Source organism: Xenopus tropicalis, chromosome 1, assembly GCF_000004195.4.
Source record: "Xenopus tropicalis strain Nigerian chromosome 1, UCB_Xtro_10.0, whole genome shotgun sequence".
Taxonomy (NCBI): Eukaryota; Metazoa; Chordata; class Amphibia; order Anura; family Pipidae; genus Xenopus; species Xenopus tropicalis.
The window spans coordinates 150,442,609-150,461,628 of NC_030677.2; the positions used below are offsets into that span (position 1 = coordinate 150,442,609).

The following is a 19,020-nucleotide window of genomic DNA, read 5'->3' on the forward strand; positions in this document are numbered from 1 at the left end:
GATACTGGGAAAAACACCCAGGTAGTATATTGTATGGTACTATATTTTTACATAGTGATAAAAAGGAAGCATAGTCAAGACACCTGGGGGGGGGGGGGGGGTGGCACTTGGGGTCACATTCACTGACCTTCACTTTCCATTCAGCACTTTCTTGCACTCCTCTCATCCCCCCTCCCTTATCACGATTTATAATTATGTAGCCAGTGCATGGGCATGAGGTTCTTCATTCTGAGGCATACATCAGATTTTGTAGTTGATACATACAGTAACTTGCCTTAATAACAGTGTCCACAAAATGAAGCCTGCCTGCCTGCTGTGACTATGAATTCCAAGATGGAAAGAAGGATTTATATAATTATAAAGCGTAAGTAATGTTTATTTTGTTCAACTAACATGATAGAAGAGGATTTGGAATTATTTCTTAGGGTGTCAGGTCACCTTTAAGCAGGCCCCAAATTTATATCTTCAGCAAGATCTTACCTTTTCAGCCAATTGCCTGTCTTAAAGGCAACATGATTTGTAACAATAAGAAATAAAGCCTTTAATCTTATAATGTATCTTTTACTAAAGTAGTCCCTCTTTATATCACCCCATTCACTCACCATGAGGTAAATTCTCAAATTTGTAAAGAACTATATAAGGCCAGTTAAATATTACACTAGTTATAAAGCCACCCCTTTAATGCCAGGTTTTGCCTGTATTTTCAAATAGGCAGTAGAGTGCGGGAGAACCGGGCTGTCTAAAGCTGATATTGTGGTAACCACATATACATCACAATGTAACTCTTTATTTTAATTGAGTTAAATTGATATACAGATGAAAACAATTGCAGTTTTTATACAAAAGCATTTATTAAATAGTAGTTTTTATTTTTTTGCTCTCTTTTCGGCTGTGGTTGGTAATATCTCTGAAAAAGCGGAAGTACTGGCATCTTGATCCCATTCATGTCCCCGTTTTCTACTTGTGTTTATCTGGAGATAAAATGCAATTAAAATAAGTTTTTAGAAAGATTATGTTGCTTAATCAAACACAGAAATGCCTCGGCCTGAAAAACCCTCCAAAAGTATACACATTCTGCTAGCCATATGCTTGGTATGTTTTATAAATTATGTATAGCAGAAGAAATATGATAACACTATTTGATGGGATATATATATACTACAACTCCCTAACACTCCTTAAAAGAGCTGGAAATTATAGTGTAACAACAGTCTTAGGTCTGGAACTATCTCAACCCAGAAACACATGCGGACCGGATACACACAAAAGGGAATATTTAGAAAGTGAAACAAGCTCACCACAGTCCAAATCGCTTAAAATGGATTTTTACTTAGAGTGTGTGCTGCTAAATGAAATACACTATGCGGTATATTTATCATGCTGTGTAAAAAGTGGAGTAAAACATCACTGGTGATGTTGCTCATAGCAGCTAATCAGATGCTTTGCTTTGGTTTTTTAATTGTTGAAATCTAGTTGCTGATTGGCTGCCCTGGGCAACATCACCAGTAATGCTTTACTCCACTTTTTACACAGCATAATAAATATACTCCTATGCTACATTTCTCATCTTGCCCATTCCGACACCTTGCGTCTCAACCCCCTCTCCTTTTAGACTGTAAGCTCTTTTGGCAGGGCCCTGTTTACTAGTTGCTTTGTATGTAAATCTATATGTTCAGTGTATACACCATTTACTGCACAGCACTATGGAATATGTTGGTGCTTCATAAATTCATTTTAATAACAATCAAATGGTGAAAGTCAGAGTTCATCCTATAAGTCCCATAGAACAGAACCGAAGACAAAGCAGCAGAACTTCACTCAGGATTGTGGCAAGCTCCAGTAGTTTCACCTTTTGATAAATATTCCCCACAGATGTAAAGAGATTAAAACAGCTTCTACATCTAAAAACCTAATTACCTTGCTTGGAGGAGGCATTGTGTGGTCAACACCATACATTAACCTTTCAGCAGTATGTTTCATATCATCGTCCTAAAATATAAATGACATGAAAAATAAAAATCTGTACAGCAAATACAGAGGAAAGAAACAAATAGTTTATTTTGACTTTACATCTTCTGATTATATGTATGATTATATCTAAATCCTGCTTATTATTTGAATGAGAATGCAGAACACACACAAACACCACTGATATCCAAGAATATATTCATACCTGAAGCCAAGGATGCTCAAGAGCTTGTTTAGTGGTTAGTCTTTGCTCAGGATCAACTACAAGAAGCTTCTTTACTAGGTCCAAGGCTGGAAAGACAATACATTTCTAAGTGATTTCTTATGGTTAGAGTTATGTAAAGAAGAAACAGACCTCTTTTGCTTATGGCTACCATTTACAAAAAAAAACTGACCTTGCTCAGATACAGCATCCCAAGCAGCAGGAATGTAGGTGTATTTTCCTTCAGCAATCTGATTTTTCAGGGGGATTTTACTATTCTGTTCTGAAAAGGGAGGATATCCACTAAGGCTGAAAGACAATAAAAACAAAACAGTGAAAGTGCTCTTTAGCACATAAAGAAGCTTGATACACCTTTCCCAGGGGCAGTAGTATGTTTTTATGTATTAAACTGACATTACCACACAAAAAGGATGACTCCTAAACTCCAGTAATCCACTGCCCTGCTGTATCCAGTTGTGCCTGCTGTGTTCAAAACTTCAGGTGCCAGGTATGTAGGAGTACCACACAAAGTTCTCATTAAGGAAGTTTCACCCAGAATTTTAGACTGTCCAAAATCCGTTATCTACAAAAAAAATGTGGTTTCTGACTAATGATCCTCATTCTGCTCAGAAACATTGAACAAAATGTTTTCTTTCCACAACATTAAACATGTCAACAGGGACCTTGTGGAAAAAATTGCAGTTAGGTCTGCAACACAGATGTCCTCATGCATACCACACAAATGTGTCTAAAAGCATATATGCATCATTCATAGTGAATTAGTCATTTATTTAAACAAATACCATCAATAATCTGATCCTCAAAATCTGAAAAATGGAGCAATTTAACCATATTATTCACAATAGGCCCATATTTTCAAATCTATGCCAAATTGTGCTTATAAATCTGACTAGCCGATCAAAGCACCTAAGAGAAGCACTGCCTGCAGATTTTGGGATCAGTTGTCCCTTTTAAAGTATAATGGGGAAGGTCTGTAAATGTTTCAATGCATTTTAAAAGGAGAAGGAAAGTCATTTTGGCATTTTACTGCCAATAGATTTGCCATTAGTGCCACCTAGAATGCTATATTTATTTTGCAGAAAATGTTATCATACCTGAGAAAACAGCCCTAGAAGCTTTCTCTGATTCTTATGGAAGGGGGGAGCAGGAGAAGGGAGAGAGGAGAGCTTGCTCAGACTCTGGCCCCAGGAATGAAGGATTTCTCTGAGAGAAGTCAGATACCCGAAGTACATGTTTACAAAAAAGGAGACAAGAAATCCTGTGTTTCTTTTGATAGAGGACTCAGTGCAGCGTTTCTGTGAGTGCTTATGGCTGTATTTACATAGACCTTTCTGATAAAGCTTACTTAGTTTTTAACTTTCCTTCTCCTCTAACTTCTTTATTTTTCCCATGTAAGATCCCAGCAATGAAAAAGCAATGTATAATGTAGGCCTAAGACTAATTTTACACAAGGTGAATTTCCAGTAGCTATTAAATGAAAGACATCACCCAGTACAAAAATGTGAGATTCAGTTAATTTTATTGGTACTTAGCACAATAAGGTTTGCAGCCTTGAGAGCTGCACGGCCACTTTGGCAACAGGAATAATAGGGCATTAAGCACAGTGATTCCACTGTTGTAATCTGCACTGTTGCTAAAGTGGCTGCAAGAAAGAAAAACCAAAAGGCTCTTATTAGGACATACTGTATAATAGCATAATCAGGCATGTTTATGAGTATAGGAAGGGAAACAAGGCATCTCACTGTCTGATGTGAAATCCTTTATATCTCAGTCAATGCATAACTGTTATATTTTGAAAAACAGCAGAGAACAGAGAATGACAAATTAGGCCTTAGGAACTTTTATTTCAATGATGCAATACATCACATGGAACTCTAAATTCTTAATTACTGTCAAAGTACAGAGATATATTTACAAATGTTACCACATATTCTGTTATATTTAAAGTGATGCGGTCATAAAAACTAGTCTTCAGAATTACATTAAAAGTTACCTATAGGTCATGTTAATCCTTTTGTACTGATAGGGCTGCTTTTGTAAGTACAGGTTTGGGATCCCTTATCCGGAAACCTGTTATCCAGAAAGCTCCGAATTATGGAATGCCTATCTCCCATAGACTCCATTTTAATCAAATAACTGATTTCCTTTTTCTCTGTAATAATAAAACAGTACCTTGTACTTGATCCCAACTAAGATATAAATAATCCTTATTGGATGCAAATCAATCCCATAGGGTTTAATTAATGTTTTATTGATTCTTTAGTAGACTTAAGGTATGGAGATCCAAATTACGGAAAGACCCCTTATCCGGAATACCCTTGGTCCCGAGCATTCTGGATAACGGGTTGTATACCTGTAATTGTTACATGAAGTAACCTGACTTTTACATGAAGGACCTGACTGTCCCTTCTCAACCTGTCAGTTAGAGCTTCTCATACTAATGATGCGCAAATATGGCTGCCCCCACATAAAGGAACATGGGAGACTGAATAGGACTGGACACACAACCTAAGTAACACATAATTTGTGCATGGTTGTATGAGGTCAGACTAATTGGAATTGGCTATTTACAGCCAGAACATGGCAAAAAATTCATCTGGTTAGTATTTTAAACCTCTTAATTTCACTAACAACAGGACAAACATCTATTTTTGGAAAAATCAGGACAACATTTTGGTGTAAAATCCGGGAAAGCATGATGAAAAATGACCCTTTGAAATGCATTTTGAATTGGTAGGACCACAAAAAAAAAGTCTAAAATGTGGGAAAACTTGAGGTATGTAAAACTGAGGTTTTACTGTATGTTTGAATGGTACATGGAAAACTGTTGCCATGACTGAGCACTGACATACAAGCACGAAAGATGTATTTTGCAGGGAGGATTTTTAAAATGTAGACTTGCATCTTTGTTAGGCTGCAGATATATCAGCTAGTAGCAAGCTATAAAAATAACCCATCTTAAACTGGAGACGTACCTTTATGCAACATTCTTCATTACTGGATGACAAGAGAACATTTTCAGGCTTTAGATCTCGATGTATCACCCCATTTTCATGGAGGTACTAAAGAGTAAATCAATATTCAGTAAAAACAAATTTAAAACAAATTATTGTCTAGAAAAGGGAGCTTTACATGTAAGCATTACATGACCTCATCTACAATGCAGATAAATCAATGTAGAGAAGCTGCTGAAGGCAGCTGGAATGACATATACATATAAAGATCAGCATTTATCAATGATTAGTGTGATAGGTTAAAAAAACTGTTTAAAATATTTAATTAAATTTTTTTTTTTAACATTCATTTAAAGCTGGCTTGTGCAGTGAATAAAAGCCTAATTTATGATCACAAAGGACTAAAGTGGATGCATGACTAAATGTGCATTGAACCATTAAAAAAGGTGTCCATATATACAGGTACATGGCATGCATGTGTGCCTGCAACTGGAATTGCACATTACTGCTAGGGGCAAACTTATCAAATTGCAAATGTGTAATTTTTTCTTTTAAAGCATGAATGTCTACTCAATTAAAAAATCCAAATACCATGAAATCCTCATTTTTGTACAAATTTTTGGGCACTTACAAATGGAGGAAAGGGTGAAGACACACGGGGCGATAAGTCGCCGCGACTTCCCGTGAAAAGTCACGGCGACAATTCGCGAGATGAATTTGGTCGCGAAAATTGTCGCAGCGATGCTCATAACCCTCTATGGCAAAAAAGTCACTGCGATTAGTCGCAGCAACTTGATTACCAAAAAGGCACGGTGACTAATCACCCCGTGTGTCTTCGCCCTAAAGCCACTAATGAGAAAGATTATTACAGGTCCCACTAACTTCCACACAACGTAAAAGCTTTTTAAGACAACGTTTTGTATTATTGTTTTTACTCTTAATAAATAAATTTTTTGGCTTTTGAAGAATTAGTATAATCCATGGTTTTCATCACTAAAAAATATGATTCGTGAAATGGGCCCCTTAGTTTTAGAAAACTGCACTTTGTAACATTTGTTAGGCTTTATCTTCTATTAAACTGCAATTCAATGCACCTCAAACGTTAATGTATCTAATTGCCATCTATTAAATCTAGAATAAGCAGCAATCTGAACTTAAGTTATTATTTAGATTTAGTTTTACTGGTAAATACAACACATGAATTACACCGTTGAATGGATTACCTGAACAGCTAGCAGCATCTGATAAAAATACAGTTTTGCAGTCGATTCTCTGAGTCTTGTCGAACTTACTACCTTGTCAAATAATTCACCTCCTTCCATCCTATAAAAATGTCACTAGAATTACCAAAGTGCACAACTCCAGCAACCAAAGATGTATTTTTTCTTTTTGTGTGTTTACCTAGCATAATCCAAAGAAAGCATAACTATTCTATGTTTTATATAGTTTTTTTATAGTTCATTTCCTTCAAAGATATGTGCTTGCTTTACAAGTACATTGTGTTATTGAGTCACTAGACCCCTTACTTGACACACAATTTGACCTGCAACTGCAGGTGCATTTAACCTCCTCTGTAATTAATATTGGCCAGTAGGTAATGTCAGCTCCTACTGGGTTAAATAATCAATTACAATTTTTTCTCTCCTTGATTAAACTGCTGATTTTTAGTAACCAAAACCGATGACAGTTCATTTTTTAGTACAGGCATGGTGTTTATTACCTGGTATGTTTAGAACCTGGAGTTTTCCAGGAAAGGTTTTTATGTGTTTTTATTTTAAAAGGATTATTGAGCACCTGTATGAATGGAGTAAGCAACCAACACTGTGTGCTTCATGCTAAAGGTGGTTTAGGGGTTGTTACTACACAGACAGTCAACATTTTTTTTTAAATCACAACACATCTACACTTGTTGCTGACAGTTTGTGCTTTCAGGTAACCAGGTGGGTTTATTTTATCATTTAGAAAGTGGCATTTTTGATCTTTTGATGCCTTTTGTAGACACCCTAATGGTTTTACACAGAGGTGCAGAGTGTTGAATATTTCCCCCAAAATATATATATATATATATATATTTTTTTTTGGTAACTTATAATTTTTATTATTTCAAAAAGAAAGCAAACAGTATATGTTCAGTTTATACCGGCATTCTTATGAAAATCAACATAGTAAAGAAAAGCGATAGTATGGTTCGGCTCATATAGTTGTCTATCATTAGTCTACATATTCCAAGTAAAATTTGTGCCTGACTGGTTGTGTCATCAAATTTGTGTTGTACTGTGCGTACCAGGGTTTAGAGGGTGATAGATATAGGAGGAGATTGGAAATAGGGGGAAAATGTGCCAGGGGAAAACTGGTATTCTTTGCATTCAAGTGCCCTGTTTTGTTTTGTAGTTAGGTCATGTTGGAGAGTAGTTCCCAGGGAGAGCAGATTTTAAGATACTGGGGTATTTTGTTTTGTATACAGGCCAGTCTATATTTTCCCAAAATATTTCCCAGTCCCTTCAGACTGCATTGTTATTTTAATCGAATGCTGTAACTAGTTAGTATCATTTAGCAAACAAATTCTGAAACAATGCATATGAAAGATAACAAAAAGTACTTACAGTTCTAACACAATGTAAAAGAAGTCCTCAGAGTCAAAAAAATTCTCTATTTTAATGATGCAAGGCTGGAAACAAAAAAACAAATGATAAGCTACCACTGCTGCAAATAGAGCTTAAGAAATGCTCACAGTTATATTTAATATTTTTTAATGGTTGATAAAATCTAATGTATCAATATAGACTGAATGAGTCTGGTTTTGTGAAATTCAGATGCTTCTTTAGTACAGGTATAGGACCCATTATCCAGAATGCTCGGGACCAAGGGTATTCCAGTTAGGGGTTTTTCCGTAATTTGGATCTCCATACGTTAAGTCTTTAAAAAATCAATAAAACATGAATTAAACCCAATAGGATTGTTTTGCATCCAATAAGGATTATTTATATCTTAGTTGGGATCAGTTACAAGGTACTGTTTTATTACTACAGAGAAAAAGGAAATAAGTTTCAAAATTCTGAATTATTTGATTAAAATGGAGTCTATGGGAGACAGGCTTTCCATAATTCGGAGCTTTCTGGATAACGGGTTTCCGGATAAGGGATCCCATACATGTACTCACTTTCTTCATAAAATGATTAAGAGGCGACATTCAATGGAAAATTGGTAAGTTGTCCCATTTTTGGGAGAATAACTATTGCTTACATCACAGATGACACAGCTTGTCTGACTTTTATTGGTGAGATTGATCTGGTGTATTATAGGATTGGTGCAAGAAGGCTGATAAGAGGGGACATTCTAAGAGTTTACCAGCGCCACTTTTAATACCCTAGCTCTTCGTCTACCCTACAATTACAGACTTACGGGGTCCCAGCTAAAACTACTTGTGTATAAATCTGCACTTTTTATACTTGAGATAAACTTTTATATGCTATTCATTCCCTTTTTCAGTTATTTGTAACTGTTTATTTTATTTATTGTCTTATGTTACTGGGCTGCCAGAGCAATTGTGTATTTTAAAGGGAAATGACCTGTTTTAATATGGTGATCCCTTCATGTAATGAATTTATTTATACTAATGCATTTGATGTCAAGGTATTTCTTCACACCACCTATTTAGCTCTTTCTATAATTCCCCAAAACTGTTATGAATCCTTTAATCATTTTGAACGGTGTGCTTCAACACATCAGCCGTTCTGCTAGTGGCTCAAGCCCACATAGCATTCTTTATCTAAAGACATACTGTATACATGCTGACCATTTTTAATAAATCTATTATTAAAAAAAAATACTTACATGATCAATTTTTTTCAGTATTTCTATCTCTGTGTCAACAGATATAGGGTGTTCCTACAAAAAGACGACACATTGAAATACATTTTGTAGGTATCAGTGTCTAGTATGGCAGTACTAAAATGGCATACCAAAATATATTGGGGGTCATTTATCTACACTGGGCAAATTTGCCCATTGGCAGTAACCTATGGCAACCAATCAAATTGTTGTATTCATTCTTCTACCTGCAGTTGGCTGAAAAAAAGACAATCACTGATAGGTTGCTATTGGTTACTGCCCATTTGCAAATTTGCCCAGTGATGACAAATGAGCCCCATTTTCAAGCAAAGTTCTGTTCCTCTATAAATACTCATCTCTGAAAATGTCCAGGTGTGCACCAGAAACTACAAACTAAGAAATGGTAGTAACCTAAACTTAGAAATGGCTCAATTAATTTAACCTAAATGTCTCAAATGTCAGGAAATCAAGTAAATAAAACGTACCAAATACAAAAGAGAGATCCGGGTGTATAAACCCCGGATCTGTCTCACAGTTGATCTAGGTCAAATTCCCAACACCATCATATCAGCTCTCACAATGTGAAATCCTAAATGCAAAGAACTCACCGTTGTTCAGAAGTGGTTCAGGTGCTCAGAGCCCCGAACCTGTAGCTGGGGAAGGCGAAATCACGCATATGCAAAAGGGCTCCAAATGCACCGGACACAGCGGCTTGCTTAAAACTCGATTTTTATTACTCCATTTAAAAACAATACGCCTGACGCGTTTCGTGTAAATATACACTTAATCATAGGCATGTCTATGTCATGCCTATGATTAAGTGTATATTTACACGAAACGCGTCAGGCGTATTGTTTTTAAATGGAGTAATAAAAATCGAGTTTTAAGCAAGCCGCTGTGTCCGGTGCATTTGGAGCCCTTTTGCATATGCAGGTGTGCACCAGGCCTGGACTGGCAATCTGTTCATTGAGGCAAATGCCAGAGGGGCTGCAGTAAGATACCATAGACAGTGACTAATTATTGGGCTGGCAGGGAGAATTTTTGCCCGTTTTGTACTTGAAATACCAGGATCTGTTTTGAATCCCAATCTTGACCTGGTGTGCACGAACAGTTATGCACTACAACTGCAGTAGATTATATAACATATATTAAAGACTGCATCAGTTTATTTTTGAAGTGAGAAACATAATTATAAGGGTTGAATATATTATATATACAATCTCTTAATTATGTTTAACACTCCAGAAATAAACAGATGTAGCCTTTTGTAATATTTTTTTCCTTTAATATCACACAGAAGTGTGTGTTAAAGTGACTGCCTTTAAAATGTGAACAATTATGGTTTTCTAAAACTATGCCTGAAAGACGAGACTAGATCATTTAAATTCTACATTGGGACATAGCAAAAAATCTTACCAAACTGAAATACACATATTGGTAACCTCTGTTACACATAACAAATAAGATCCATTAAAATATGACACATGAATTCCCCCATCACCCTCAAAACCCCAAAAGTTAAGCTTACTTACATTACTAGAAGTGCTCATTTTAAATTTTCTTTTACTGATAATTTTTACAGCAACCTTCTTGCAAGCTGACTTTTGGAATGCCAATTTCACTTCCCCGCATGCCCCACTAACAGAAAAAAAAACATGCTAAATTTCATATAGCAGTAGATCTGTGAGCAAAGCTGTATTACACCCAGATCCATTATTTATTTCTGCTTCATCAAAATATTCAGAAATATTTTTATACAAATTACATGTTTCAAAGTTTTGCTGCTCTAAACACCAGAGCAAAAATAAATATTTTATACATTTTAGATGTAAACACAAATACCTCACCTTCCTATTGGCCTTGACATGATGTATTTATCACTAAAGTCCTTAGGATATATAGTCTGATCATCCACAGACAAATCTGAAAATACAAAAACTGCAGAATATTGCATGTTAAAAATAGGTGCTTTCAAGTGCTAAGCAAGTGCTCATAGTGTGTCTACTTGACATTTTATATAAACAAAACATTTCAGTTCTTGTATATATTTTGCCACTTTTCTCAATGCCGTTTTTACAAGCTTGTACTAGATATGACAACCAGGTATGAAAAACCCAAACCCATGACCTTTGGGGGGGGGGGGGGGGGTTGCAGGGTAATGGTGGTGTATTATCCACTGATATTTTACAGTGGGTGAAGAAGCACTCCATTAGTGATTATATTTGCTTACCTGATACCCCAGGTCAGTGCTCCTGTTAGCAGAAAAACTGGCCTGGCCTAGGTTCTTCTCAGCAAGCACCACTGAGTAATCCTCTTCTTTGCAAGGGTACACATATACGCAGTAAAGTGTAAAGCTAACCTTAAACAAAACAAGCCCAGCCTTTTCACTTTATTGCGCATGCATTGGCCGCGGGGTAACAAATAAAGATAAAATGGAAGAAGAAGATCTCTCCGTGTTGCTGCATGTGAAGAACCCCGGCCCGGAGAATTTTTCTGCTAATAGAAGCACCAGCCTGGAGTATCAGGTAAATAAATACAAACTATTAGTTTATTAGCTTACTTCTGTAAGCTTCAGAGTGGGATATCTACAGATATAAATGAAGTAAATCTTTTTGCACACATTCCTGCACTATAAGGCTATGTACAAGGCATTTTACAAAAGCATAATTAAGCAAACTAACTTTCACACCAAAGCTGCCTGGTGAGGCATGCTCTTTTTTGACAAGTAAAAAATACAAAACAGTTATGTCTTTCTTATCTGTATATTCCTTCAAGACTCTTATTTTGCTAGAGGAAGAATTAGCCACCTTCTGTTCATTAGAACTACAACACTGGCACTGGCACATGTGCTCTATAAAGGCTGGAGTGAATGTAATAGCCAGAACATAACTTTCTCCTCTGAATATCTCTAACTTGTTAGTCATCGACTTGAGGGTGAAGAACATGGGACATAAATGCTGAGTTAGTTTGCTTTCCGGAGCACACAGGCTATTGCGTAGACATCCTTTCACTCCAGACTTTATAGATTCCATTTTTGGCTAACTACCTATATTGAAAACATTGCCTATTTACCCAGTTTTATTTTTACAATGAACAGCTCCTTTAAGAAGTCTTAAAGGACAATCAGTTAATATTTAAAGATTGGGGTTCATACATATAAATAAACACACCTATAAAGAACATGAAGAAGAAGAAATAAAGGGAATTACAGTCTGTTAAATCCATGCCATAACATACTAAAGAAATGTACCTTTATTAGATGATAATGAAAGTGCAATCTCAGCATTATTTGTTAATGGCAACTTCTTTCCTCTTCCAATAATTTCCTTGTTAACAAAAGTTCCATTGCCACTCAGATCCTCTATGTAAGCTACAGGGGAGTGTCCATGACCAAACTCCTACACAGATCCAAAAGAAATAAAAACAAAGACAAATTTCAGCAAATTATAAATATAGGCAAATGAGCCATAACTGCAAATTCTGTTATTTCCTTATCAGCTACTAGCGAAGTTTGGATGAAATTTGAGGCAGATAAATACTCATTAAACACTTTCTTGTTAACAACAGGCAGCAACATGAACAAAAGCTATCAACCCCTCTAAAGAGAAAAGCTGGTTTATTTGTGTCAGTTTCGGATCACAAAAACCAAAAGATTGAAAACAGGGAAAGCCACTTCAGCCCCTGCAAGCAGAAAAATGCCACATGTTCGATTAGCTTTGGCTTTTAATCTAGTCACAGGACTTTTTTTCTACTGCTTTGGCAAGCTAGATAATTACAGCTATTTATCAGAATAACAAAGGTTTTAAATATATGTAGACCTTGCTATGTTAAATGTAGAAAAAACGAAGACTAATGCATGAGGAAAAGTGAGAAAGATATACTTACCCGAAATATTCTGAAGTGTCGCTTGCTGTATGTTTTGTACCTCTCCGTCTGGTTTATTACTGGAATATCGAAGGTGTAATCACATTTTTTATCTCTTCCAAATACATATTCTTCAAGCAGGCAATCTTTTGAAAAAATAAAAGTGCCGTTAGGTTACACATAAACAGCAGCATAAGCTAATCAAAATAAACAGTTTTTTAGCTAAGCTTTCTTATCTCAATCACTTGGTTCATATCAGCAGATGGATTACAGAGGAGAACTTTCCAAACATAGCTGCTGCCTGTCACTGTGTTTCAAGGAAACTACCTATTAACACTGGTAGAGGCAGTTTACAGCCCAAATATGCCAAGTGCATTTTCTGATAATTGCCCGTGCAGGAGATGACAATCAGTTTCCATTAAAGGAGATGGAAAGGCTAATAAAGAGTTAATCTCAAGCTGCAGGCATACCTTCAGTTTTCTCAATAGTGCCCTTAAGTCTCCCCATATTTCTCCCATTCAGATGATCAGAAGCCTCATAGGACAAAAAAAAACCCGCTGAACTGTGTAAACAAAGTTCTCATAATGCCTCGCTCCTACACCAAAACCAATGTACATGCTCAGTTTGTAAGACTATGAGGAAGCTTCCTGCTGATTGGTTTAGATCACACATTCCTAAGTGGGGGGGGGGGGGGGGGGGGGGAGTCACAGGCAGTCTGTTCCTGCTCTACTCTCTCCTCTCCCCCCCCTGGCAGCAGCACAAGCAGAGAGACACAGAAGGAGGGAATGGTTTTCCCTGCTGCTGTTGAGTAAAGCCTATCAGTCAGTGCTGTGACCACTTCCTGTGGGAGACTGAAGCGACACTCCCATGTTTTATTTCACTCTGGCTTCTAACTGGAGAGGTTGTATATGCAGCTCTCATACAATTCTTTCAAAACATCTTTCTTTCTGCATTATTTCACATTTTGAGGGAGGATGAATATTATAACTGAATATGAACTTTATATAAAATTTCTCCTTTAAGAGATTTTAGACTTTGAGAGGTAATGGGCTAGTTACAAAACTGATTTAGGTATTACAGGTATAAGACCCGTTATCCAGAACAGGACCAATGGAATTCCAGATAAGGGGTCTTTCCGTAATTTGGATCTCCATACCTTAAGTCTACTGAAGAATCAATAAAACATTAATTAAACCCAATAGGATTGTTTTACATCCAATAAGGGTCATTTATATCTTAGTTGAGAACAATTACAAGGTAATGTTTTATTACTACAGAAAAAAAGGAAATCAGTTTTAAAATTCTGAATTATTTGATTAAAATGGAGTCTATGGGAGACGGTCTTTCCATAATTTGGAGCTTTCTGGATAATGGTTTTCCGGATAAGGGATCCTATTCCTGTATGTACGAACATTCTATGTAGAAATTTACCTTTTTTTGTTTCAAAGCCATACTCCCATACCACTGTAAGAAGCAGATAACACCAAACTAAAATATGTATTTTTATTACCTTTTTAGTACAGGAGCTCTCCATTTTGGCACGTACACTGCTGTCTGGCTGCTACAGTCACTGACACCAGAAACTGGGCAGTGATTTGAATGACAGACTGGAAGATGAACAGTACAAGGCCTAAACAGGACAAAAAATAAAAATACAAATCAGTGTGTTTCCATTTACTAGAAACACTGACCCTAGCAGCCAGACAGCAGTTCACATAAAAGGCCGAAGAGAAAAATAGACAGGCAACCTAGAGCTTATTTTACATCTGTCTTCAAGAAAAGACATTTTCAGGTTAACAGTTCCTGCACTAATAGCCACAGATGAAAGGCTAATTTTAATTTATACAATTTGTTTCACAAATGTGAAGAAATAATACATAAAGCCATAGACTGCAATAGTGAATACATTTCCCCATACTGTATAAAACCCATCGACATATAAATTGAAACAAACCTTTGTTGCAAAAGTGTTTTGTCATACTGGTATAAGGGACAAAATATTTCTGGGATATTTCCAAGAAAAAAAAGTATGTACCATGATTTAAAAAGCCCCTTCCAAGGGCCCAGAGACGACCCCAAGGCTGGGGAATATCCTCATCTATCTCAGGGTCTTTAGGAATGGACGCAAGATCTTGCACTGGAACAGTTTCCAAAGAACTTAATGTACCCGATGAAGACGACTGACTGTAGGATTGAGGGGCACTGGAGGAAGAACTTGAGGTGCCCTGAGATTGTTGAGACTCTGTTTTAGTATCACGGGACATCATTTACCTAAGTAAAATAATGAATATTGGTAGCTTATTCTTTAATGTCACTGTATAGGTGATTTCCCTCTACAAAAGCTTGCCAAACATTTTTATAAAATTCACAATGCATCAATAGGCCCAATCATAGAACTATTGTAAACCACTGGCTGCTATCTTTTCCACACTTGGTAAGGAAATCAAGGCTACACTCCCAATTAATGATGAACTAAGGCCTCGCAGGCTATCTGGTGTTTTTAGAGTATTCTAGTTTGAGTCAGTGGAGTGCAGATTGAACCCTAAATGACTGCAGCCTCAAATGTTCTACACAGCATATACCAAATAAGCCTTAATATGCAGCAATCCATCACAAGGTGAGGGCAGTGAGGTTGTGGAATGCCCTTCCTAGAGATGTGGTAATGGCAGATTCTGTTAATGCCTTTAAGAGGGGCCTGGATGAGTTCTTGAACAATCAGAATATCCAAGGCTATTGTGATACTAATATCTACAGTTAGTATTAGTGGTTGTATATATAGTTTATGTATGTGAGTGTATAGATTGGTAGGCGTGGGTTGTGTGTGCTGGGTTTACTTGGATGGGTTGAACTTGATGGACTCTGGTCTTTTTTCAACCCTATGTAACTATGTAGCAACTAGCCTATCAGGGTGTTTACAACAGAATGTTATTACATGTGACTGAGATCTACAAAGTTGCATCCAACCTGATGCAAGTTTACATGGGCCCAAATGGACAACATCCCAATTGTAAGTTCTTCCTATCAATGTTTAATGAAATATATTGGCACAGGTTGTTCTGCCTTAAAGGTCATGTATAAAATCAAATTCACAAAGCCTATAAATGGCAGTGTATTGTCTGATGTCAGAATACACTCAAAGAAGCATACAAATAATTTTAAAAGTAAGTGTCAACACAAAAAACCCTCAAAAGTGCACATATGCTTCCCTACACAATTTAATAATTAGTCAGAAATTAACACCGAAATCATGCTATTTTAATATGATAGCTCTTCATCCTCCTATAGGAAATGATATGCGATTGGTTTACAAAAAGTGGTTATTTTGGTCAAAGTTACGGTTTCCATAAACAGGGCAATGTAAGGAAAACCAGACAAAGCAGAATCTTAATATTACAGTGCTTACAGAATCTGGTAAGTTCTAGTTAAAGTGGACCTGTCACCCAGGAATAAAAAGCTGTATAATAAAAGCCCATTTCAAATTAAATATGAACCCCAAACTCATTTTTTTATTACCACATTCATACCCATTATAAAAGCATTTAAAAATCGCAACTGTCAATCATATATTGCCTGCCCTGCCTCTATGCCTTAGGCATAGAGGTGGGGCTGGAAGTTACTTTCACTTTCAATTCAGAAATTCTTAGATGTTGCTGCCCCCCTCATATTCCCCCTCCCTTCTCACAATCTAATTTTGTAACCAGTGCATGGACATGGGTATCAGCCCCCCCCCCCCCATACTGGCACAGAAATAAGATTTTGACAGGATGCAAAGCTTGCCTTAATAACAGTGTCCACAAAATGGTGCCTGCCTGCTTGCTGCAACTTTGAATTCCAAGGCTGAAGAAAATAAGATTAAACTAATTTATATGGTGTAAGTGAAGTTTATTTTGCTTGACAAACACAATTGAAAACAATCTGGAATTATTTGTTAGGGTGACAAGTCCCCTTTAAATTTTCCACTTCATAAATAGATCCTCCTTAAAAAAGATAGTAACTTAGGTGTGCTTATGATAAACAGGTTGCATGTCCCAAGATTATGTCCACTACTCTCAGCCCTGCCTTTTCTTCCAGGCACACAGAGTGGAGCGGATCATAGGTCAGCCTGGAAAACATGAAAATTGACGTTTTCCAGGCCGACCTCCAATCCACTCTACGTGCCCACACATGTGGGCAGTTGCCATAGTATTTAAGGCAGGCACACAAAGGAGCATACGGAAGCGAATCCGCTTTTCTCAGCCTGGCAAATATGCTGAGAGAAGCGGATTTATGCTTCGTTTAACCTCGCCCTTCAGTGGATCATCTTAACTGACTTAGAATTTCTTTAGAGATAATAATGCCACTGGTAAATGACTATTTACAGTAGCAAGAAGATTTTTTTCTATATTAAAGGGGGTCATGAAAACAAAACCAATTTTAAACAGCACAGGGTCCCTTTTCTGGCTTCAAAGCCTATGTTAAATAACCAGACACACCACAAAGTGAAAAAATTTTTTTTTTTTTTTTTTTTTGCATTTAATATTTGTATCTATTTACCCAGAACCTATATGAAACTATTTCTTTTTGACAAACATCATATTTTATATGAGGTTTTTATCCTATTGATCTGAAGAGTTATATGTGGACCCTATAGCCCCATTCCTACTGGATGGCTGCCCCGCAGCTACAAGTTATTTATATACACCATATTAGTGTTTTAAAGGCACACAGGGTAAGGGCAGGGGTACATGGGGAGATTAGTCGCGTCGCAACTAATGCCATCCCACCAGCTAGAATGTAAATCACTGATGGGATGGCACATGCGGGACCGCTGTAGCCTTGAGAGGAAACTTCTGAAATGCCCCATTCTAGCCGGTGGGATGGCATTGCGGGGAGATTAGTCACTGGCGCCAAATGGAGACAATCTCGCAGTGTGTTACGGCCTTAAAAGTGGCCATCCATGTACAAAAAAGGTGTTCTTTGAAAGTCTGTTTGTGTGTTTTTATCAATCTTGACAGACACTGTCATGTGATGGATGCTTCCCTTAGCTGACATTTTGGGGCTTGGCACCAAAAACAAACCTAAGGAAAACAGACCACCACACTAAAATCAACTGGCACTCCAAAGGAAAGGTCACAGTGAATCAAAGTTCATTCAGTATATAACAATATCTATGTGTATATGGCCAGCTTTACAGTGCATTATATTTAGGGGCAGATTTATCAAAATTTGAGTTTCTGGGGGGGGAAAAAAGTGGATGTGAAAAAAATAACCATAACTAAACTTGTGCAACTTATCTGGCGAGAATCACATTGTTCCTTCCATTTTAAAGCTAAAAAACCCAAAAGTTTAAATAACTGGGAAAAATAAAGTTGTTAGAAACAATTATCTTTGACTTTTATTGAAAGTTTTTCTTCCAACTTTTTAAGAATAATCTCTAATGTATCTTCATTCACGTTTTCTCGCTGCGTTTTTTCTAGAATCGTAAAAATTAAAAAAAAAAACACAAATTGGAATTTTAATAAATTGGCCCCATAATCCATACATACAAACGATTTGATTCGTCTGCATTTGTGATTGTTTAGAAGAAAAATCAGAATTCTCCGGTATAAAATGCTCTAGCCTACTGCCCCTTTGTTTTTTACGGAAGAGCAGTAGGGCCACCAAAAAAAAAAAAAAATTCCGGTGAATTATGACTTTTTAAAGTCATAATTATGAGATTAAAAGTCATAATTTCGACTTTTTAAAGTCATAATTATGAGATTAAAAGTCATAATTTCGACTTTTTAAAGTCATAATTATAATTATTTTTTTTGGTGGCCCTACTGCTCTTCCGTAGTTTTTATACTCTCGGTAGACTCTTTTGATGAATACTAATATTTATAATGCTTGCCTGTGAGAAACTGATCACAAACCTGGAAAGCTTATGTTTAGCTCCAGGTGACTGCCTGCCTTTCTCCAGCAGTGGAACAGCTCTGACCATCTCCAGACTGGCAGCACCTATGGCGCCCCTCCTCTACCTGAAGCGCACATATTAGCGATAATAACACTTGACAGTACAGACATTGATCCTAAACCCACACTCTTTAGAAACCATAACCATCAGGCCCCTCACCTCAATTCCAAGATAACGAAACCGGGAAAAGGTGCAGTTTTTCCTTTTGCCGCCATGTACAGTTAAAGGCGACAGCCAATCACAGTAGG

General features: G+C 36.8%; 1 protein-coding gene across 5 annotated transcripts; it reads right to left on the reverse strand.

Moving 5' to 3' along the window:
* Window positions 1–767: 767 nt before the first annotated feature.
* Window positions 768–19,018, reverse strand: chek2 (checkpoint kinase 2). Of its 5 annotated transcripts, none has more exons than XM_031894879.1 (16): window positions 18,932–19,016; window positions 18,732–18,836; window positions 14,876–15,111; window positions 12,862–12,986; window positions 12,227–12,374; window positions 10,824–10,914; window positions 10,509–10,614; window positions 8,980–9,033; window positions 7,749–7,813; window positions 6,369–6,468; window positions 5,167–5,253; window positions 2,590–2,753; window positions 2,364–2,479; window positions 2,174–2,259; window positions 1,918–1,989; window positions 768–971 (listed from the first exon to the last, which is right to left on the reverse strand). In XM_031894879.1, the coding sequence occupies exons 3-16, from the start codon at window positions 15,105–15,107 to the stop codon at window positions 867–869; spliced, it is 1,551 nt and encodes a 516-aa protein (XP_031750739.1). In that variant the 5' UTR covers window positions 15,108–15,111; window positions 18,732–18,836; window positions 18,932–19,016; the 3' UTR covers window positions 768–866.
* Window positions 19,019–19,020: the final 2 nt, after the last annotated feature.

What these genes read in the sequence shown, in the direction of transcription:
- chek2 (XM_031894852.1), bottom strand. Translation starts at nt 15,107, where the DNA reads ATGATGTCCCGTGATACTAAAACAGAGTCTCAACAATCTCAGGGCACC. An exon ending in AAATGAGCACTTCTAGTAAT is followed by an intron (nt 9,034 to 10,508) that starts GTAAGTAAGCTT and finishes GTCTTTTTGTAG; the next exon opens with GAACACCCTATATCTGTTGA. An exon ending in GGATGCTGTATCTGAGCAAG is followed by an intron (nt 2,260 to 2,363) that starts GTCAGTTTTTTT and finishes TTGTCTTTCCAG; the next exon opens with CCTTGGACCTAGTAAAGAAG.